Here is a 22,943-nt window from a genome sequence, read left to right on the forward strand (position 1 = left end):
GGAGATTTCTTGTATCAGCTCAAAGACAGACCTGTTCAACTTTACAGTTCTCAAAAGGTAACATTAGAAAAGCAGTCAAAGAAAAATAGATTATGAAATAAATTCCTGGCAAGGACAAACCTGTTAAATGTTATCATCCCCCAGAACTCTCAGCTCATTCATAGGCATTTTGAACAGAATCATCATCAACCACATTTTGCATCACAGGAGGCATTGATGTCAGAAAGTATTTCTGGGAATCCCGTTACACAAACATATCCTCTGATACAGCAATAACATTCAGAGAGTTGACATTGAAAGCAACTTTGAGGACTTTTTTTTTTTTCTTTGAAGTTGGAATTAGAAATGGAGCTAAAATATCCAAAGAATTTATTCAACATACCTTACTCTCAAGTTACACTAATTTGTCAAACCTGCTTGATCTGTCTTATAGACAGATGGTAATTCACAGTGAAAGAAGTTCAACAAGGCCAACACTGAACTGTTAAAGCACACACACTCCTACAAAATAGTGAGTATTCAGTGCACCACAGGTCCATATCCTGCAAGGACAAATGTGCTGGTCCTATAGGAGCCAATCCAAGCCCAGAAGTCAGTGTGGATGGCTGGTGATACTGCATAAGAACATTTATGTTGAAGAGAGCTTGAGTACTAGGCCTGACTGGCACAGACTAATCAAGAAATGCCCACTTTTCCTCACTACATTATTTTTAAGTACAAATATACTTCTTCCTTCCCACCTGAAAAAAACCCCATAGTGTACTTCATTAAATGTACTAGATTTTATTATGGAGATTTAATTAGCAGTAGCTGCTAACATTCACCAAAAGTTCATACAGTCTCGAGTTCAAGAAAAACCCCAAAATGATTCTGAAAAGAACTAATAACTTGTTCAGCAGTTAGCATTAGGACGTATCTTTACAGGAACCCCACTGCACTGTGATGTCTGTCACAACTGACCAGTGAGGCAAGCAAACCCACAGGCTGCCTTCCTAACTTCTTTTTTGCCTGTCAAATCACAGATTCAGAGACATTTAAGATGCTGCTTCTGCGCTCCTTTTTGCAGTTGAAGAGCTAAAAAATCTGTCTGCCAGTTTTTTGCAAATGAGACTTAATGGACCTCTGGTGAATAAATAAGACTTTTTTTCCCCCCCAGTGAGGGCCGAAAAATTTATTGTGAGCGATATACACAGTCATCAACCTTCTTTCCAGCAGCTTCATTTTCCCTCTCTCTCAGTTCCCATCAAGCCTGTGACAATACCTTAACAGTCCATCAAGATGTCTCAGCAGATCTGATAGCTTCTTCAGATGTTATATGCTTGAAGTCTTCTTCCCGGCCTGAGAAGTGTAACATATTCTGGAGCACATCTGATCCAAAGAAGCCACAGATCTTATAGGATAAATAAGCAGCAGCCATCCAGTGGGAACTCCCAAGACCCGATGAAGTTTGTCTATGGATTTTATGGAATTATATCAAAGGGTCTGTTGCGGGGTAGCAACTGAGGAGTCAAAAGGGGAAAAAAAAAAAAGGCAAGAAAAAGCCTGGAAATGGGGAACAGTAGCAGTTGACCTCAGAGAGGAGAAGTGAGGAAGAAAAGCTAAGCCAAATACATTATTGTATTTAACTGAGAAGGAAAGGAATGCCACAGGTCTGGTCAAGGGGAACACAAGTTTAAAAGGAAGCAATGTGTGGTGGCAGGGAATAAAAAGCATCTGCAGGTAACAGGAAAAAGGGAAGGGGAGGAGAAAGAAGAGGGAAAATATAAAATATGAGAGAGTCTATTTTGGCTAAGCATCTAAACATTTAAGCGCTTATCTGAGCCGCTTTCTGAACTTTTTGTGTAACATTCCCTTCTACAGCACCTCTCTCTAATGTTCCAAAGCGGAGAGGAAGAGACTTTTTGAAAGCAATTTGCAACCCTCCTTACTCTGGAGCTACAAGGCATTTTAAAAACTGTTATATTTTAACTTAACTAACATACATCATTTGCCAGTCAGGATTCTTCAAGCTCTCACAACACAAGAGTTCACAGACCATCCAAGAGTTTTGTTTCAGACAGCTTTTTTTTTCTTTTTTCTTTTTTTTTTCCCAGAGTGACACCAAATACAACGTTTATAGAAAAAATGTCTCTTCTTATGAAAAATCACATCTATATGGTTTAGTACTTTGGTAAGAGCAACTCACTCATTCCAGGCTCAGTCAGATAGCTGTAGCGCTTACGTAAAGCAAGGGAGACGAAGTTCTGGCGCCGGTCAGCTTTCTCCGTCTGCAACAAAACACAGCAGGATTTAGGGCCTTGGGCATCACTGCCCCCATCTGAACAGACCAGTCCTCAAACCTCAGCAGGATGGGCCGCTTTTCATGGCACACAACCCCACAGGGGAGAATGGGTGCTTCCATTCAGCTTCAGGATGGCATGCTGAAGCCGAATTTGGGCAAGCAGGCAGGGAGCAGGCAGAGCTGGTCTCTGCTCCTGTGTGATGAGTGTCAGGCACTGCCGAGCAGGGAGCGTGGCTGCACAGAAACTGCTGTGGGTGACCACCCTTCCAGAGCAAGCAGGGAAGGGACTGCAGCCCTAAGAGTGAGCCCTCAGGTTCATTCCTCTGCTTACGACGTAGAAGAGCTTAGGTAGCAGAAGCAGCTCATTATCCTTCCTTAAAGCATCATGATACTGTATTATCCCATTATCATCTAATAAACTGCTTCGCACTACTAGAAATGGTGTGATACTGTTCTCAGTAAAACAAACCACCTTTGGCTAGAAAGAGGAGGTCAACACAAAAGACTACAGGTACAGACATAAAACATTCATAAGAGTGCAACTTAGACCGATTGAGTATTTTGCCCCAGATTAGTTTGTCCCAAAAGCACATACACCACAATGTACAACTGGCTTTAAAGTGAATACATTAAAGACAAAAAAAGGCATGGGAGGGGATTTTTTAATATGCACAAAATGCAAAGATGTGGATTAGAAAGCAGACTACTCTTGTTAGCTAATAAATAGCCTCGTAAGTCACTGCGTTCAGTGGCGTAGCTGCTGGTGCGGTGTCTTAAATATTAACAGTCCTTCACTTCAATATGTGGCTAAAAATATGGTTTGTTTAGAAAGAAAACTATTGTTATAGCTATATAATAGCTCACCAGGAACAAATGCTGTGGAGATCAAGTGATGTTTTTGCTATTATTATTTTTTTAACATGTAAGGAATGTTTTGGTTTGAATTGTTTGGGGGTTTTTTTTAAGCTATTCTAACCAGCAGGTGACAACTGCTATTTATTTGCCACCAGGAAGAGAAAAAAAGAAATTGCTTCTAGGTAAATTGGAAACATCTATGTAGTTTCTTTTATAAGATGATCTCATCTGTAACTACCTCTAACGAGTAAAACCCACTCAATTTTCTGACAATCTAATGTTGCGGTTTCCATGAAACAGAGGATTTTTAAGCCGCAAATATCTGAGCTTTATTTGAAAATAGATTTGAACACAGTATTTAGAAATTGCTCTTGGCTGGTTTACTTTTTTAGAAAGAATCCAGTTTATTTACAGAGGTAAGACACTAAAGGCCACTATGGTGGCCTCAACAGTACACTTTTCCTTCTCAGAAATACAAGTTACCATAGCAGTGTCAGTGTTACTCCAAGAGGTAAAATCTTATCCACTAAACTCTTCTTGATTTTGCCAAATTTGACTTGGTCTGATATTCATAAATATATTCTTTTTCAGAAGAAAATCAGTTAAATTTTAAACTGCTTTTATTCAATGTTTGATTTAATTTCATAACAAATAATCACGGGTTTTTCCACATTTGTGCACTTTTACTGTTTTACAACAGACTGTGAGGAGTCGAGGATATTTATATTTTTCTGTAGGTATCATTTCAACGCCACAGTTAAAAATAGCTGTTTGTTTTTTTCTATAACACACTACTTTTCTTCACTAAATCTGAAGGAAATAAAAACAGAAGACAGTGTTTATATTACCTCATCATCTTGATCTGACTCTGTTTCCTTTTGGTCCCAAGATGCATTGCAGAGACAAGGAATATTATAATGGACAGCAGGGAAAAGAATATCAGGATATGAAAAGGACCAAATTGGGAGCACAAAATGCAAGCTGATTTATAAGGCAAAGCAAATCCAAAATGTCAACACAAAAGAAAAAAAAATAATCTTACATCCAATGCAAATAAACACGTGACATTACTGAAAGCATAAACCTATGACTTGCAGGCTGAAGCATGAGCTGTAAACAGAATCGTAAAAATTACAGGAACTCGACACCACAGTAACAAGAGACTTTAAAAGCGTTCTACATACAAGAAACCAATAAAACATACATTTTAAAAGCCTTTATCATATTCCAAAGCATTCTCATTACTGACAATTCACAGGGTTTCTTTATGACTAGCCGGAAAGAAAAAGAAAAAAGAGAGACAAAAACTAAAGGAACAAAAATAAATCCAACCCAACCCTAAGAAAAATGTTTACTTTTCCTAACAAATACCTTTTTGTGTGCTGGCAGAGTGATATTCAAGTTGCAAACAGCTGTTTGTGGCAGTCCTTTTGTAGTCTTTGGTTCTTTCAAAAATGATAATCGACCACAGGGTTCCTGGCTGGTGTCTCTTACCTAGAAAATAAATTTTGCAACATTGTAGTAATATGGAGTAATTCAGAGGCCTACAGGAGGTTTCTGGAACGTGTCTCAGAATTTCCTTCTACAAGGAGCTTTCCAGGGTGTAAAGACCAATAATACCGAGCTGGAGCTCAGCCTGAAGTGCGGAAGGAGAAAATGCGTCACTGTGAAAAAGTTATGTCAGCCTAAAGCTCTCTGATGGCAAATCCATGCAAGACAAGGTGCTGAGTCCAACCTGACAGTTTCATACTGGGATATTACTGCCAGGCACTGTCTGCTCACCTGCATTTTATTCTGCCATGTTTTGCTCTTGTGTTTACCAAAAAGCTTTACAACCTCTTCAGCACAGCAGCTGTGACAAGGCTAAGGAAAGCAGGCACCCATTCCTGGCCATTTAGAGATGAGCAGTCTGCACACACCTTCTGAAGGCTGCTCTGCAGTACAGTACATTACTGAATGGATCTCCTGTGCTTAATCCCTCAGAAACTGTGATCTACTGGCAGTATATCAGGGCTCCAATTTGAGATATGGTTTTAGTAAAAGGTTGTGAATCCATATCACGGGTATTCTGTTCCCAGATCTGCCAGCAGTTCTGCTGTGGCCTCAAGCAAAGCACCCTCTCCGTGTAATTCACGTATTAAAAACCTACACTTACATCCCAGGGGCAAGTTAGTCCTATATGGCTGAAAATAGGCAGAGGGAGTGTGGGAAGGGAAGAAATCAGCAGGGCCACTTAGTTTGTCTTTCTTTTACCTTGATAGAGAATGGCAGTCTGTTTTCTTTGAAAGCATAAAAATTAAAAACAAGCTGCTGTCCTCCTTTAGTCAAAGGGGCCAGATTTCCATAGCAATCAACATAAATAGGTTTTCCTTCCAGAACCTATCAAAGCAAGAAATAGAAGTCAATAAAACCTCTTTTAACAGTAGATTCATGCATATAAGTATTATGATTTCCCCCAACACAGCTCCTGAGTTTAACACAAGTCCCCGCTCAGGTTACACTCAACAACAAATTAGAATATCCCTGCGCATTATGGCACGGTACTACGAGCACCTGACTGGTTTTTCTAGAGTAAGAGTGGGTAGATTTCTTCAAGAAACAATAAGTTGGTGACCATGATTTCACCACAAGCCAGTCCTACTGTAGGACCAATGAGAAGGCATTCCAGCTGTCTGCAAAGCCCAACCAGGGCTACTTGGCAGCAGCGAGTGCAAACCCCACTGCAGACTGCACTGGGGCATCGACACATGTCCTCATGCTCCTCCAGTCTTGCCCTATTTTGTCCTTTTTGAGAAGTTTGATGACACAGCTTTGCCATGAACCTTTATTTAACAGGGCTTGTCATGGCCTTTGCAGGCCCTGCTGCTACTTGGAAAACACACTGCCCACCCAACAAGGAGGAAGCCAGCTGCAAGGAATGTACCTCAATGTCTTTGCTTCTTGCAACTTCCTCAAAGTTCTCTTGCTGCTCCAAAGTTTTGTCCACTTTGTCGTCAGTCATGCAGAAGCAGCGCAAATTGGATTCCACGGGGTCGTTCATTTTGGCAAATATCACAAACTTTGCCATGTAAGGAACACATATTAATTCTCTATAAAGCTGTGTTGCCAGCCCAACAGTCTCTAGTACTTGGTGGCAGTCTGCGAGCCAAAATCTGAGTGGGAAAAAGTAAACCAGTAAATCAACTTTTCATTGTGCTCCAACATTGCTTCAGCCTTTAAAGAGAAACTGTGTCCTGTATCCTTGGTCATTTTGCATGTGTACTGTCCTACAGCTTTAACCATCCAAAAATTGGAATACCTGGCAATGAAATGCTGACAAACTTATCTGACCCCACCCTGGGATCTCATAAAACTGTCTATCTGAAGGCTCATTTGAAGCCAAAGTGGACAAGTTCAGTTTCTTGTGACCACACACAATGTACATTGTAATGTACTGATGCTTCACTATACATTTGATTTGCTAAAACTAACACCTTTATAACACACAAAGCAAAACTGCACCTCCCATTTAGGCTGAACCAAATAGGCCCACAGTGAACTTTCACAGAGACAGGTGTTATATTGCTATTTTTCTCATTTTATGATTAAGAGCTTGAAGGCAAGCATGATACAAGTTATAAATAGTTTATACTTTGTATCAGTCTTTCCCACAATATTTCAGCCCCGATCTGTTTGGTTCTTCAGCAATTCCCCCCCTTTTCATAAAGGTTCCTATAGTTGCAATGTTGTTTATGGAATGATAAACTCTCTACCTGCTATACCATGAATTTTGTCACTAGAATGTGTGATTTGTACAGATCCTGTTAAATGCCTCCAATCAGCAGGTAAGTCCATGAAGATTAATTTCATATCACAAATGATATTTTTGTGAGAGCAATATAATATAATTTTCAACTAAAAAGCCGACAGCCAGAACTTAAATGTCTTTAAATCTTTAAACAAATACATTTTTATGATCCCCCCATTTTTTTTTAAAGGGATGAACATTTTAAGCTTTCCCTTTCTGTTGCCATTTACAGGAAAACCAAAGCCCTGTGTGGCATGGCAGCCTTCAGAGGAACAGGCTGTGTGCCTGCCAGGAGACCCCAGCACAGCAGCACAGGCTGGGCCAGAGCTTTGTGTGCAGCCCTGGGTGTGTGGGATGCTGACAGGCAGTGACAAAGCAGCATCTGGGCCATTTCTGCTTCATCAGCCTTGTGAAAGGCTTCCAGAAAGCCAAAACACAACCCCACAACCAGGCACAGTGTTGATCAAGGGAAGCCATTCCCGAGCTGCCTTTGGCAGGGTCTGTTCCCATACCTGGCTGAAACATTGGTGGTGAAGGAGACGCAGTCGTTGGAAAACGTCAGCGGAGTGGTGCCCGTGATGTCCTCCCACTGTGCAGGTGAAGTGCCTCCTGTGCAAACAACACACGCCAGGGAGATTTCCTTTCAAACACTGAACACACACAGACTGCATACAGAATATCTCCATCTCACACATAAAAAGAGAACCTAGACATTAATGTTCTCCAGCAGCTGAGCTCCATGTTATACGTGGCATCACATGTCCCACAACAAAAAACAATGATGTAAGCAAAGAACATACCTACAAGTCAGCAGCAACCCCCCTTGGATATCAGCTAGGACAGAATTACTCCTGCAAACTACTTTTACTGACAACCATGTTTAATAGCCAAGACTGAAAGTCTTCATACTGGCTAAATATAAAATAGTGTTTAATCAATGCTGGGAGAGTTCTTTTACAATGGCATGGGACCAGATACAAAGCTCAGGGAATCAGTGAGAGCCTTGGAAATAACCTCAGCTGCCTTTGCTCAGGAGAACTGATCTGAACCCCAGTGGCCCAGCACAGCAAGGTTCCCTCACTGGAAGGCAGGAGTTGTGAGAGTGAGCACAGAAACCTTTGCAAAGAGCAGGATTTGCTCTAACCTGTAATGCTACATAGGAGTCGAAGGCTGGGAGTTGTGTCTCCTTTGTACCCGTTGGTTACTCCTTCTCCTGACGGAGGTGGCACAGGAATTGTCATGGTTATTGGCTTATGGAATTTTCTTCTTCTTGGCTCCACAGTGACAATGGGACTGAATGTTGCTTTATTTCCAAGGATTTTTTTGACAATCTCTTCCGGAACTGGTTGAGCCTGTCAACACAGGGAACATACTTAAACTAGAGCTACAAATTGTTTACAGACATGCAGAATTATTTTCTGAATGATAATTCTATTTTCTTTATATTTTCTCTAGAATTTTACTTTTTTTATTTTTTCTCCCAGGAAGCCCTCTCCTACAACTCTCAAGGATGATTACTAGTGCAATTCATATTTATCTTTTATTCAAAAACCTACTTCTGATTTCCTAACAGCTAACTTGTAGAGCTAAATCTCAGAAGCTTCTCTGCAGTATTTACTGAAAGTTTTTCAGAGCATGTTTGGTTTTGCTCTTAATTTACAGTGATCAGTGACATGAAGTACAATTTCAAAATGCAAAAAGAGGCCTATTTTGCACTTGAGCAGTGAGGACTAGACACTGTCTCCTGGAGGTGATGGACGATTCTTACATTTCTGCCAAATACAGATTCGTGCTCTTGAGGAACACCGCACTCTGACTGACCTCTGTACTCAGTGCTACCTGTGATTATTAGAAAATAAATACTTGATTGGGTCAAAATCATAAAGAATCATGAAGTTATAGAAGACTTGTAAGTAGATTTCCCATTTTCTACAGTCAAAAGTAACACACGTGGTAATAGGAGTTTGCATCCATTTGCCTTTTTTATTTTTAAATTTTTTAAGCCTTCAAGTCTGTTCAAATCAGGCTGACCCGTGACTTGCTATTATTCAAATTGCAGTGTGCTCTGATATGCAGAGAACATGCTGTTACACTGCAGTCTCAGCAGTCACAACACTGCATATGGAGATGTCATATTTCCTTCATGCTGGAGAGCTCTGGGAAGGCAACTGGATAACCAAAAGAGCAGAAATTCAATTTTCTCACGATTAATCATCTTGAGATATAAAGTATCTTTGTCAGAAATGTTTCAGAGTGAATGTAAAGCACTGCAATCCAAACCAGCACCTCTTTTTCACAAACCCACCAGACTTGTCAGGCTATTAAGGTAATTTTAAGCGATAACTAACTGAACTCAAAGATGCCTCCTATTCCTATGGAATATTTCTGCACTTTCTGTGCAGTTTATTTGAGTACAGTTTAAGCTATTTGCCCTTCCCAGAATTCATCCCTAGGAACGCCAGTGAAGAACGTCCTAAGACACAGCAGATGTGCATGGGAGGTTTTTGACCCAGTAACAGCTGTCAAACAGCTGCATGTAATCCCTACCGAACACATTCCTGTGGCAAAGGGCAGCCCAGTGACCCCATCCACAGGCTGCTGCTCTGCCACAGGAGACAGGGACTGCACAGTGCCTGCAGAGCTGCTGGGGCTGTGATGGCTCCAGGTCTTTGCTTTCCCCTCTCCATTCCTGGGGTGCCAAGCAATACTCAGGGAGGTGATCCAAGGGGTGCTGGGCTTTTGCCACAGGGAGGAGGACTGTGCACCACCTGTGCCTGGGGGACACCGAGTGTGGCAAACGGGTGCCAACTCAGACCTGAGGTGTGAAAAGCCCCTTGTCACAGCCCACTGCTGAGGAGCTGCAGCTCTGTAGCTTCCAGTCCTGTGCATCGAGACAGGTGCCCTTAAGAGATGCTGCAGGTATGAACACTAAAACATCTTTACCTGGAGCCCCACGCGGATTCTCTTGGTCAGAGCCCCCTCGGGGAAGGAGGCCTGGACACGTGGCACCGTGGTGCTGCTCAGCACCCCGCCCTCGGGCCCGATCTGGTTACTCTCCTGCTTGATCCGGGAAACCACTGCGAAGTACTGGGGGAAGTCCTTGGTGACGATCCTGCAGATCCGCTTCTTCTCCAGCTCCTCCACGCTGTCCAGCTCTGGGGGCACAACACAGGTAAAATGCTCAGGCATCCCCTGCCCAGGTTCATCCCACACACATCTGTGATGTGAGGTTTTGAATAAGCCTTAAAATGCCTAAGAAGGTTAGGGGGTTTTATTATTATTTATTTACTACAGGAGATTAAAAAAAAGCCATTCAGTGCTATCGATTATCAAGCTCTGTTTTTTCTGTGAATTTTTGCATAAATCTTGACAATGAGGGCCAACAGCAATAGACAGAAAAGACTTGCTAGGACACCTAAGTACTTGGGTGTGACAGTCTCTGCAGTAGCAGCTGCCACAGAATGGCAGGTTTGTCACACAGCATAGAAGTCCAAGGAGGGCTGAAGGAGACTGTCAAGCTTCTTCCCTCTCTCATTTCTATCGAAGAGCACTCAAGTGCACTGATCCTTCTGTGCACTCCTTCAAATTATTCCCAGCCTCTTCCCTCATACAGCACTGACATACAGAAAACCACAGGAGATCAGAGTCAGTTCATGAACTCTCTCCCTTCACATCAGGTGTGCAATCGAGAGCTTGGCCACCTAAGGCACTTGAGACAGTTATTTCCCAGACTGGCATCCAAAAATCCTGACCAGATTCTCCATGAAACTGTGGAAGTGACAGGGCTCTGTCTCCCACCACTACCAGTGAGCTGAAGCAATAGCAAGCTTCCCTTCCACATCAGGCTTCCAGCCATTTGGTCATCTGCCCCAAAATAACTGCAGTGCACCCCTCAGTTCCCAGAGAACCTTAATGCATCTTCAGACACTACTGAAACAGAATCAGGTCATCAACCATCAGTGCTCTCAGCCACATTCCCAGCTTGTAGGGTCACCAGGGCTCAGAAAGGTGCACAGAGTACTACTAATTAGTTAAGTACATGACAGTTTTCCCCATATACGCACTGGGGAAAACTCTGTGATACAACAAAAATATAACTACTTTTGCAACTACGTGTGTATATAAATATATATATTTGCACTAGTGAAACCCCAAATGCATTGGTGAAATCCCTGTGATATAAACACTATACACAAATGGAGATAATTATGTAACTGTCACGCATTTCTCCTTGTAACTTCTTGCACTTGGCCTTTTAATCTCTTGTAATTTGGCTTCATTTCAGCACTCCACAAATTTCAGCTCTTATTTTCCTCCTTAAAAAGGGAACCTCTAAATAAAATTTGTTCCTCCAAAGATGACATTTTTATCAGATCCAGCAAGAGAAAGCAGGAAGACCAGAAATAATACTGGACAATAATAAGACAAAAGACACTTGTAAAATACTTTGTGACTGAGACATTTTCCTCCTCTAAACGTGTAAGCTCAATTACAGTTCCAAAAGAATTAGGATGTAAATTTGGTAAAATGTCAGTTTTCCGTTTTAAAACATTCAGCAGGTAGTTTGGATTAATCACACAGTGCTGCTGTGGATCCTATGTACCTACCAGAAGTGGATAATTTCTTATCATAATGTCAGCTTCCATTTACTTTGACTCAGAGATTGGTATCTGAAGCCCTCTAATGAGTTAGGCATTCTGCCTGCAGCCCCTGGAAGCAATGGCTTGTGCAGGAGACAAACTGGATTCTTAAACTCCCAGGCAGGTATAATCTTGACTGGTAAATCCTAATCATCTCCCGTTTGTTGCTAGAGAAAAAAACCCACTGTAAAATGCTCACAGAGATGAAGGATAATTAAAATTCTCCTGATGTAGAAAAACAGTGGTTTATAAAAGAACATTTCAAAGTCCTTTGAGCCTGGCAGGCACTCTCCTTCAGAGGAGGAAGAAGATGTGAAGATTAGAGTGGCAGAGCAGCAGTCAGGGATGGAGAGGAGTTGGACTATATATAGGGAGGTTATGTTTGGATAATACATATGTAAGCTTCTGTATGAAGTTGCCCTCTAACAGAAAAAGATGATGAGCAATCAAACCACCTCTCTTACCACCCTGAGAAATGCAGCAGTAGCATGACAGAAGTAATGAAACAGGGAAAACTAGTCCTGGGAGAGCTCACGTTTCCCGAACACACCTCGTGCAATTTACAGAGGGAGATATCATCATTACTATTTTCCTCAGCTGCTGACACTTCATTCCTGGGCAAAGTGTTTCACTGATAAACCTCGAAGCATTTTTGGTTAGATGGTTGGGATTTGGAGGGAAGGGGGTTTTAGCCACAGAGAAGTATGCTACACACCCCATCTTACAGACAGGGATAGCAAAGCAGGGACAGGCAAAGCAGAAAGGTTAGAGGAAGAACTGGGAAGAACCTCCCAATGTCACTGTCTCCTAGGCTTGTGCTTACAGCCCAAGAACACTTACAGCCATCCAGCTTTAGGAGTCAAGAGGAAGGTATTGTGAATATAATGTGCACAGAGGTTTTCTCCTGCCACCCATGTGTATGGTGCACTTATGCTGCGATGGTTTGGTGGGAGTGATCGAGGAGAGAGGACATGGAGAGAGGGGAAGGAGGGAGGAGAAGAACATCACACCTCCCCACCCTTTGGTGCATGCTGCCACATGGATGTTAAGGCTCCTGGACAGGAGAAGAGAAACCCAGCCATGTCCTCCAAGGGCAGAGAGGGGCCTCACACAGGCTGTCTCAGGTCAAGGAAAGCAATCACACCAGTTCTGTCTGGTGACAGGCAGTTGTGGATCGAGTTCATCCACATCCAATACCTTTCTTTTTTTACTTTCAGATAAGGTAATACCAAATGAGAATCTTCTGACTGGAAATAGAGCTAGACAAGTCACAGAACACCTGGCTGTTTCACGAGCTTCAAGGTGTCTTTGTGTGATCTGGTATCTGATTTCCCTTGTCGGGGCCTCAAAAGAATTTTGCCAGCACTGAAAAAGCAAATCTCACTTGTACTTCCCAGCCTGAACAGAGTTGTGCAACCCTCCCTCAGTCCTGGCTGGAGCAGAGCTGACCTCGTCACCGTGCACAGACCACAGGGTGGGGTGAGCACAGGATCCCCATTTTCCCCACAGAGAGATGTGCTCATTAAGGAATTGCTGCACTAAAAGCACGGCATGCAGGAGGCAGCTTCCACATGGATAAAAATACAGGAGGGGGATGGAGGCAGGGAGAGCACACGGCAAGGGGCAAGGAGAAGCTGAGGACAGGAAGATACTGGTACCAAACCCACCCTCCCAGCCTCAGTGTTTCACATACATAACCAGACACTCCCAGTGCCACAGGGATGTTTCACCCTCAAATAAGCCAGTGTCCTTTATGTCTATTTTTGTGCAGTCTTTTATCTTGCCATTCACAATGTACAGTTTAACAGCAAAATGTTCAAAAACTTTTCTTGGAAATGTGGCAAAATCACTGCTGAATAATTTATCGTGGTATTTTAAACTTCAAGTATAAACAAGGTCACACTCTGGTTTGATCTGACGATTCAGTTATGTAAAGACTCCTGCTTCCCATCTGAAACCACAATGAGCAGCTGCAAGCATGTTGTAGCCACAAACATTTGCATTTCTTGGCTCACTAACTGGCTTGCAAATGACTGTTAAAAGATTATCTACCCCAATGTGTGCATTTGTGCCCAAAGTTTGTCTAAGGGTATCTCTAAAGAGTGCAGGAATGTTAAAAGCAAACACAAGTTATATCTAAAAGGAGCCTGTCTGAAAATGTAATGTATTTACCAACTACAAGGCAGAGAGCTTCTTCCTAAAAAAATAATAAATTCAAAAAATACATATATTTTATTTGATTCAAGTATAAATAAATGCAACATGGCCAAGAGCTGTGAATTGCTACCCTTGTGTCTGGAGCCACACTCCTCCTACTCCTGAAAATGCCAAGTTCCCTATATTCCCTCAGCCCTGTATTTGCCTAAGTACAGCACCATCCTTAAAATAAAACCTATTTAGGCAGAAGCCTGATTGCACCGAAAAACAGGCTCTTTACATCATGTTCATTGTTCTCTCATGATAATAACCCAAAACTTCTGCTGTTATTTAATCCTGCATTAGCCCTGGAGCGGTGCCTCCTGCTCGGGATTATTTTGGGTCTAGGACGAGGTTTCCCAGCAGATGGTGCTGCTTCCAGTACAGAGCAGGTTTTCGGCAGTCCCCACGGAGGGCCAGGAGCCAGGATGTCCTTCCTCTCATCCCTGCCCGCTAAGGGTGAGAGCAAAACAGGCACGACAAAACAGAGGAGCAAACTGCATCGTTAAAACTCGGCGTGTTAAGGAGCTGGGAATAAAGGTTTGATTGCCCTCCTTCACTGCACGGGTAGGAAAGGACTTGTGATCACAGCAGGTCTGGCAGAGAACGGACCAGCTGCTTCTAACAGAAAAAGGGCCCTCCTGCAGCACCTCCTGGCACTTAGAGATGATTATGCAGATGAGTTTTCTTGCAAAGACACACTAAATTCCTCTAAATTAATATGAGGCTGCTTTGTACTTAAATTAGAGCTTGCTTCTGCCTCCAGAGTTCATACCTGGAATAAAACTTCTTCCAAACTTATGGCTTCTGAGATGCAAGATACTCCCCCGGAGCCAAGTCTAATTGGTATTTTGTAACAAACCAGTAAAAGTTCAGATGAAAAAGATCCCAACCCACTCAATTCTACAAATTTGTAATTTTTTTGTCATTGCTTGGAAGACCTCTTACACTGAAAAGGTGTCATTTAACTAAAGCGGAATTTTGTCAAAACCCTTGCACTATTTTAGTGCAGGGTGGGTTGTGTTTGTTTTTTGTTTTCCTAGCTAGAGAAGGATTAAGCTAAAATGAACTGAACAAATAATCAACACAGTGGATGTGTCTGCAGTATTTTTTCTCCTTTTCCTCTCACAAATGATTGCCTGGGTTTGTAAAAGCCATTCCTGAGGTTTGGCTTTTAAGGTGTCAAATATTTTCACTCTAACAGAGTAATGTCTATCATACTTTCTGTGATTACTTGGCTGTACTTATACCCACTAACCTCAAACAGCAGTTCCCCAGGAGGAAAGAGCTACCTGAAACGCTCAGTAGATCAGAAAGTTGTCCTGCAGCTCCACATTGTGAAGCTTATTATTTTAGGCTCTGAGGGTACTGAGGGCTTCATGCCCACCTTTCTCAAAGTGTTTTTATTTATTGAGCTCATCTCTGTAAGATGTCAATTTATCCATATGCGAACTCTTTCGTAAGTGTTGCAAGCTGCAGCAGTTCACAACAATATTTCTGTGCCCAGATTTCCTATCCCCAAATCAAACTAAGCTCAGTTTGAAAAGTACATGAAGCAAATAAGCAAGCTGCTGATCAGTGCTGACTACCTCACCCCTGACAAGGCACCACTACTTCACCCAAATACCAAATCATCACTTCTGATCTCATACCAGTGTGCAGAGAAGGAGGGGCAGAGGTGAGATTTTTCTTTTTGAAAGGCTGCAACTACTGCATTTGATCCTGCAGCAATCGTAATTCCCCAAGCCATACTATCCTGGCCCATGTCCATCCCTTGCCCGTTCCACCGCTTTTAGGTATCCTTCAGTGATGAGGTTTATTTTATTTTTCCAAACCCACTGACAAACACTTGCAGTGTTTCTGCTCTCCTGTTTGGTTGGCTCTGTTTATTTTGAAATAAATAGCTCCAATAGATCATCATGTAACAAGCAGATCTTGGCCGTTGCACTGTGGTTGTACAAGCTCAGGTGCAGTTCAAATACTTTGAAGTCAAGCCTATCCTGCTGTCTCCATTCCCAGATGATCAGGAAATCGGTAAAAATGCTGAATTTCAGATACCCAGGGAGATCCTCACAACAGCACAACTCTCCACGTTCCCAAGGAATGCCTTTTGCTGAGGCTGCCCTTGTCAAACAAGGAGAGGCTGAAATCAAAGGTAGAGCTCCCCCACCGACACCTCTCAGAGCTGCCATCCACAGCCACATCATTTCCTTCACAGGCTCTCGCAGATAATGAAAGAACTTTCCTGCAGCTTGTACCCTATCACACTATGACCTTCTGCAGGAGGCTCTCCAGAGAAAATCCTGTGGATAAACCCTTACAGAAAGCCAAAGTTCACACCACAAACTGTTTCATTCACACTCAGATGCAAAGAGCTCAAGCAATAGTTTATCAGCACAAGTATGGAAAAATGCTTGCTAGAAGAAAGCAGGGATGCCAAGGAATCACTGCAGCCCCACAGCCTGGCTTTGCCCACTATTTGTCTTCAGGGACCATCTGTGACAGCATCTTCTGATGGAGTTGTACAGCTGGATCCCCTCATCTTGAGGGACTCTCACACAAACAGCAATGTTCAAGCAAAACAAGGGAGCCAGACTTCCCAGATGGGCATCAGGAAGGCAGGTTGTGTACTTGTGGGAGGCGGTCTCTAACAACACCATTTGAAATAAGAATGCTCTACGGGCCGAGGTCTGTGTCTGTAGGAAAGCCTGACAGAGCTGATATTTACACTTCATCCTTGGTTTGGAACAACCTTCCCATGGCCCTGCCTGAGCAGCAGAGACACGTGTACCTCCAGCTGGGTGTTATTCTCAAATTCAGGCTGTAAAGCAACCGTGCAACTCTGCTTAAACTTGGCAAGACTTCAGACCAAAATTCACCACTCATTCCAGGATGTCTCCAGGCCACTGCAGAACAATTTCTCCTTACACTCTTTCCATCACTTTAATATGGAACACACACTGTATTCCCTGAAGTCAGACATCCTCTGCACTGTTTTACTTTAGTTTGCTTTAGTCAGCCCGTGTTAGCAAGCCTTCACAAAGGCAAAGCTTGCTAAAGCTTTGAGATAATATTTACCTTCATCCATGCCATTGAGTATTTCAGTTAAGTCTTCATGTTTGCTGTCATACTGGTGCTCTTTCCACGTTTCCCCATTCTCACTTCGGAGTACGATCAGTTCTCTTTCCTTGCCTCTCATTGATCCAAAATGTGGGATTTCCACTATGACAGGGCTAGAGAAAAAGGAATCATGTTATTTTTAGCCCTATATTTCCTCACTGCCCTTAATTTCCTATGGGTCCTTAAGAAAACTACAGTCATTTTAAATAGTTAACACTGTTACAGTAAAAATGTTTTTAAAACTGCCAAAGCTGCACAATCCTTTATCATTTAAACTGTAACTAATGGATAAATTGAAAATACTAATATATACCTCATTTTTTGTGCAAATCTTTTGAAATACCTGCCTCCATGAAAAAAATAGTGACAACTTTTAGTAAGGAGAGTTCCCTGTTCATTTATCCCGGGGTTTAGATGATCCAACCTGCCTCCAGCACATGCAGCACTGCTGACTTTTAACTGGCATTAGCACAGTCAAAATTTGGATCTGGCTCAGAGAGTTTGAAGGGACAAAGTCAATTCAGAAGCAGTCTGGCTATCCCAATGCATGCAACAGCCACTGACTGCAACAGGAACCATGCAATTATGTAGATTTTGAACTTCAAACTAAGTCCCAGAGTTTTCAAAGCTCTCCCTGGCTCTCTGTGGATGCAGCTCCTGCGAAATAAAAGAGACTGTTTTTCTTTAGCTCCGCTTTCTGGTTCTCATGCCCAGCATCACAGCTGCAACCTCTGCACAGCAGACATCACTAGGGAATCGTTAGATCCTTTCAGAATGGATTTCTCTGGGTTGAACAACATCACGACCACATTTATATTAGTTACTGTCAAACATTTTGGGGGGAAGGGAATGAGAAGGTGGTTAATAATACACCTATGTCACCAGACAAAGTACCTTCAACAGAGGACTGCAAGTGCATCACTGAACAGCTTGTATGAACAACCAACAGAAACCACCATTCACTTCATGTGCCATTCCTCAACATAACAGACACTGTTGCCAAACACTTCACAGGCAGGATATGCATTTTAAGGTATGCTAAGACAAACCGACTGAAATCACATAGTAAGTGAACATTTATGGATTATGCAGCTTTAAGACATTTAAATAGACAGTATCATTATTTTCCTACAGAGGTTGTAAAGGGTTTGACTGCTTTGTAACAACTTGGTTAAAAGCAGCGCCGCATGATGGGAGAAGTGTGCAGCACTTCTGGGGTACCGTACACCCGCCAGGTGCTGGGTGCAGTAACCAATCCATCACTTGAGCATGAAGTCACAACAGCCATCATGGGGAAAAACAAACTAGCTGGAAGCCCAGTTTGCACATTAAATTCCCAGGGAGAAGAGTTAGTCTTTTTTTTCCCCATGAAAATGATAAAAAGAGTTTAATTAATATATATTTTAGATGCTTTTAGGAACACCCAGTCTATTTTTCTAGTCTCAAGTCCTTTAACAAAAAGTCAGGAACGTAGCTGCTCTCTCCCATTGTGCACAGCAAGAAAATACCAAAAATTCAAATACATTGCTTAAGATATTTACACTCCAGTTCAAAAAGAGCACGAGCTGAAAACTAACACTGTAGTACAATCTTTGCAGGCTAATATTTCAGATACTGTCTCTGTAAATATTTAGAAACCACACAATTTTGTGCATGACATTTAACGAGAATACTCAGTGAGAAGGTATTGAACAGGTTTGGAACACCAAACACTCACCAATATTTTGAAAACCTTATGCAATAAATTTCACAATATGGTTTGAAAACAACAGTCAAAAACATAGGGAAACATCCTTACATGTTTAGACTATACACTGCAGTTCCTTTGGGTAGCATACTTGGCTTCGTAAATTTATTTTAACAAGATGCCTCTTGAACGTTGAAAAGGTTAGTATTTCTCCAATCTTGCTGAATCAATTCATTCACTTGATAACATTTTTTTCCTAAATAATCTTTCATAAATAATAGACTTTATGCAATCACATTTTACAAATGCTCTTCCCAAAACAGTCTCACTCGAGGCCTGTAATACCTTCTCTACCACAGGGTTGAACTTAAAGGACTGCCACTGTGTATTAAAATGTATTTAATGCAGTAGAAACACTTCAAATTTAAAAAATTACAAAAGCACAGAAGTTATGAAAGCAGAATGCTGGCAGTGAATTTTACATGCCTATAAGCACAAGGTAGTAGCAGAGCTGTATTAAATCAAGCCACTATGATTTCCTTTCAGTGACGTAAATCAACTGAAAGTTTCAGGAAACTTAAAAAAAATAATGGGAATAACAAAAAAAAATCGGAAACAAAAGAAAAACTGTAGACATTCTGTATCTTTTCCGTACATATCCTACCCAATAAATTTTGTTCCTTGTGGACCAAGCTGCAGGATTCGGCTAACCATGCTCTCACCCTCATTTAGAGGGGGAGGACTTTTAGGAAGATGCAGTTTACTGAATAACATCCATGCAGCAGGAAGAGAAACGAGAAGGGGAAATTAGGAACAAGCTGTCATTCCCGACAGAACCAGCAGTTTACACCAGGGTGCCACTCACGGTAATGAACAAAATTTATAATTAGGAAAAAAAAGGCCACATCATAGTGGATTGTTTCCCCTATTGTAAGCTTTAAAAATAGTCAGTTCCTAGCACTGGTACTGCTTGTACCACCACTCTGCAGTAGGTGCTCCACCTACTGTCACTTGTCACTCCAAGTGGTTTTGGGCCACAAGACGGTGACAGGCAGCTCCCAGCAACTCCAGAGGGAGCCCTGCACATGCTGGGAATAGAGCTCAATATCTGGGTCCCTGTGGGTGTCCTTAGGACGATTCTTTGTGACAGTGCTGTTGCTCTAAATACTCTACAAGCAAGAGGGTCAAAACTGGCTCTGGGTTTTCAGTGTGTGACTCCTCCTGACTTCCAAGGCAGGTTGCATGAGTAGATGGGGGTGGGACCTGGCCTTCCCATGGCTTTCCTTACCTTCATCTCCTTCCTGCAGTCATCAAAGAGGCAAAACTCTCCTTAAAATGCAAGGATTCTTTCCAGAAGGAATGGCAGGTCGGCATTTTTTAATGTTTTAAGTTAAGTAGCCTTTGTTACATGCTCAGATGAGGTAGAGTCAATGTTTAACTACTTAGATCCACAGGATAGAGGGAATGAAAGGTGCGACATGAGCGTAAACAATTAAACTCACAGAACAACTCACCCTAAAAACTGTGCCCCTGCTGGCCCCATTTCTACAAGCCGACTTGCCAATCCTTCTCCTTCAACCATGGGTGGTGGGCTGGCCAGTTTGTGCCTCTTCACCAGGCGGCAGGTGATGCGGGTGGGCGCCGTGCACTTCCGCGGCGGGATGATTATCCTCATGCCATGGTGCCGACTGCCCCTCATCGAACCCCCGCGTGCATCCACCATAAAACTAACCAGGAAACTGCAGGAGAAAGAAAGCACGTCAATTAAAATGGTCACAAAACAAGCAGATCAGCAAGAAGTCAACAGACACAGACTTTAAAACATTAGAAAAGTCATCCCGATCCCAGCTAAACTAAAAAGAACATGAAGATCCTTTTAACACTCATACTTACATGTTAACTATTGGTTATCAAAAGCAGGAATGGCTAAAGCTCTAGCAACATCATGGTGAAATGACCAGGTTCTACTGAGAAATTTGGATTAAAAGTGTACACAAGTAGGGTATTAGTAGTGGTTTGTTAGAATTTTAAAACATCCCTTTGTTGCTGTTAGCTCTACTGTCCACAAATGAGAGTAATTAGCCTCACATGCATAAAGCAACCAGACAGTGTAGAAAAAGGAGAATCAAAAATGCTTATTATTTTTGGAACCTCAGTCTTTAAAACCTCCTCACTGTCTCATTTGCAAATACTCCTGATGGCTGCCAGAGCAAGTGCCAGCACCATGGGTGACAGTCAGTCCAGGCTACTAAGGGCTTCCACTGATGGGGAAGATAAGTGATGACTACCAAGAACATAACTTCCTTCAGGCTGTTGGCTCCCTGGAGGGGATCATGCCATTACTTCTCTTTGAAGATTAAAATTCATTAGCAAAAAAAGGGGACATTAAAGAAAAATTGCACTTGCTCGTGTCATTCCAGTGCATAATTTTCCATTTTATAACACAGGGGTACGAAATTATATTTGTAAATGATGAGTGGTATATTTTTGAATAAAATCCTTTCTATTAGCAAGGGAATAATTAAAATTAACAATTAAAATTAGAATAGCTTCAGGTAGAAGATGCAATGACAGGCTGGTGTCAAGAGGGACACAAGTTACCAGCTCAGTCTTGAAGCCAGTACAGCTTTTGTTTGCTCCTCCTGTATGACAGGCAGACATTGACATAGCTGACACATCTATCATGTGGCTTCACTATTTTCAAGGCTGTTGCCAAAACTTCCAGCTTTTAAGAACTAAACCTTCACATGACTAACAGGTGAATCCATTCAATTTCCTGGCTCCTGACACTAAACTGAACTAAGGGTGTAAGTCAATAATCCAGGGGGATTGTGATGGTTCTTGAAAAAAAGCCCCCAAGTGCTCTGAAGTGTGACTGGGAATTTGTGCAAGACAGCCCCATTTGCTTTGAGACCAGCTGGACACCAAGAGCAGCAGCTGCCAGGCACTGGCCAGGCCTGCAAATAAGCTGCATTCAGAAGTCTGGCCAACGTGGGTGGGAAAAATCTGCACAAAAGCAGGAGGGAAACCAACATTTGGTATTTAGTGGTCTGCAGGAGAGAGGTGAGTAAGGACACAAGCTATAAAATACAGGAAGTAGGATAGAAATGTTGTTCAGCTGAATTCCAGATCAAGAAATTGCTACATTGCCTTTCTTCAAATTAAAATCCATCAGTAAAGATGGGGGGGTAAAACTGCTCTCTGAGATGACCCTAGCCCAGATTTATAATTTCTCATGCCCCAGACGCTTTACAATACTGAGGCATAATATTTCACAGTAGTTTTCATACAGAAAAACTGTATCCACATTCCATATTTCTCTCCTAGATAAATGCACTGTACACTCCAACAAATCCAAACGTTGCCACTAGGGTATCCCAGCTCCTCACAAGAGGAATTGTTTCAGCGGGACAGGATCTTGGCTAACCAAACACTTTCTACAAATATTAAACCTGTGTCAAAACCAATATGCTCAATCTTTAAATTATATACTCTATAAGTGATTATAATCTTAGCATTTATGGATGCTTTGCTGGCCTTTTAAAAATGCACATGGTTTCTGTCTGTAGAGGGGATGGGGCCATTTCAGACTGGAAGTGTGCAGGGTGGAGGGATGCCTGGCTGGAGCATCCTCAGGGCTGAAGCTGCAGCTGCTCCAGGGAGGCACAACTGGTCAGTGCTCCACGGAGGAGCCACCTGGGGAGCTTGGCAAGGCTGGGCTTGACCTGATGGCTCAGCACAAAGCAATGTTTTGGGGAGCTGCCTATTGTGTACACTGTTACTGGCTTGTTAAGCCACCTCAGAATTAATAATGGAAAGGGGACTTTCATCTAATGCAAAAATGCCAAAACTTACACTCAAATAAGATGGTCTCTTATGTACCCAAACTATTTAAATGATGAGAAGTATGTGTGAGTGAATTGTCAAAAATCTCTAGGCACGTAAATCAACTGTCTTAAATTAGTAATTAAGACAAATACTCAGTAGAAGTTAAAACTAAAAACCTACAAAAATCAGTCCCTGAGTTACCAGGGATGTTTAGGCTGTAGATTTGAAGGTCAGTCCAGCCTTGGTAACCCAGAGCTTAGCATTGCTACTGCACACTGCTCACAGCAAGGGTAAATAGCCCCTGACATGAGCCTGTGCCCCAGAGCAGGAGCCAGCCCCTTCCAGCTTTGGTGTCTGCAGCCTCCAGCACGGACAAAACCTGCAGCAGATCAGCCTTTGTGCACACTGCTCCCAGAGAAAGGCAATCAGTGTCAGCAGCACATTAATGAATTATTTCCTTGTTTAACTTTCTGATTAGTAACTTACCGTTTAAAACAGTAACAACAACTCCAACAACATTTCATGCACTTTCTATCCAAAAACATTAGT

At 42.3% G+C, this 22,943-nt stretch overlaps 1 protein-coding gene across 34 annotated transcripts in view; it reads right to left on the bottom strand.

The window, feature by feature from the left end:
* ANK3 (ankyrin 3) overlaps nucleotides 1-22,943 on the bottom strand; it is a 345,762-nt gene that overhangs the window by 35,769 nt on the left and 287,050 nt on the right. For 12 of the 34 annotated variants that reach the window (XM_042033319.1, XM_042033328.1, XM_042033327.1 and 9 more), the window contains 11 exons: nucleotides 20,081-20,305; nucleotides 19,231-19,329; nucleotides 16,838-16,992; nucleotides 9,867-10,078; nucleotides 8,068-8,275; nucleotides 7,436-7,532; nucleotides 6,060-6,288; nucleotides 5,390-5,515; nucleotides 4,508-4,630; nucleotides 3,985-4,011; nucleotides 2,186-2,267 (listed from right to left, as the gene is read on the bottom strand). In XM_042033319.1, the coding sequence (XP_041889253.1) occupies nucleotides 2,186-2,267; nucleotides 3,985-4,011; nucleotides 4,508-4,630; nucleotides 5,390-5,515; nucleotides 6,060-6,288; nucleotides 7,436-7,532; nucleotides 8,068-8,275; nucleotides 9,867-10,078; nucleotides 16,838-16,992; nucleotides 19,231-19,329; nucleotides 20,081-20,305 (1,583 nt within the window). The remainder of the gene's footprint in view (nucleotides 1-2,185; nucleotides 2,268-3,984; nucleotides 4,012-4,507; nucleotides 4,631-5,389; nucleotides 5,516-6,059; nucleotides 6,289-7,435; nucleotides 7,533-8,067; nucleotides 8,276-9,866; nucleotides 10,079-16,837; nucleotides 16,993-19,230; nucleotides 19,330-20,080; nucleotides 20,306-22,943) is intronic. The other 22 variants (XM_042033312.1, XM_042033316.1, XM_042033317.1 and 19 more) reach the window with 5 other exon arrangements.

This window comes from Corvus kubaryi, unplaced genomic scaffold (genome assembly GCF_017639235.1).
Source record: "Corvus kubaryi isolate FWS band 111438036 unplaced genomic scaffold, C.kubaryi_AGA036_p1.0 37357, whole genome shotgun sequence".
In the NCBI taxonomy this organism is placed as follows: domain Eukaryota; kingdom Metazoa; phylum Chordata; class Aves; order Passeriformes; family Corvidae; genus Corvus; species Corvus kubaryi.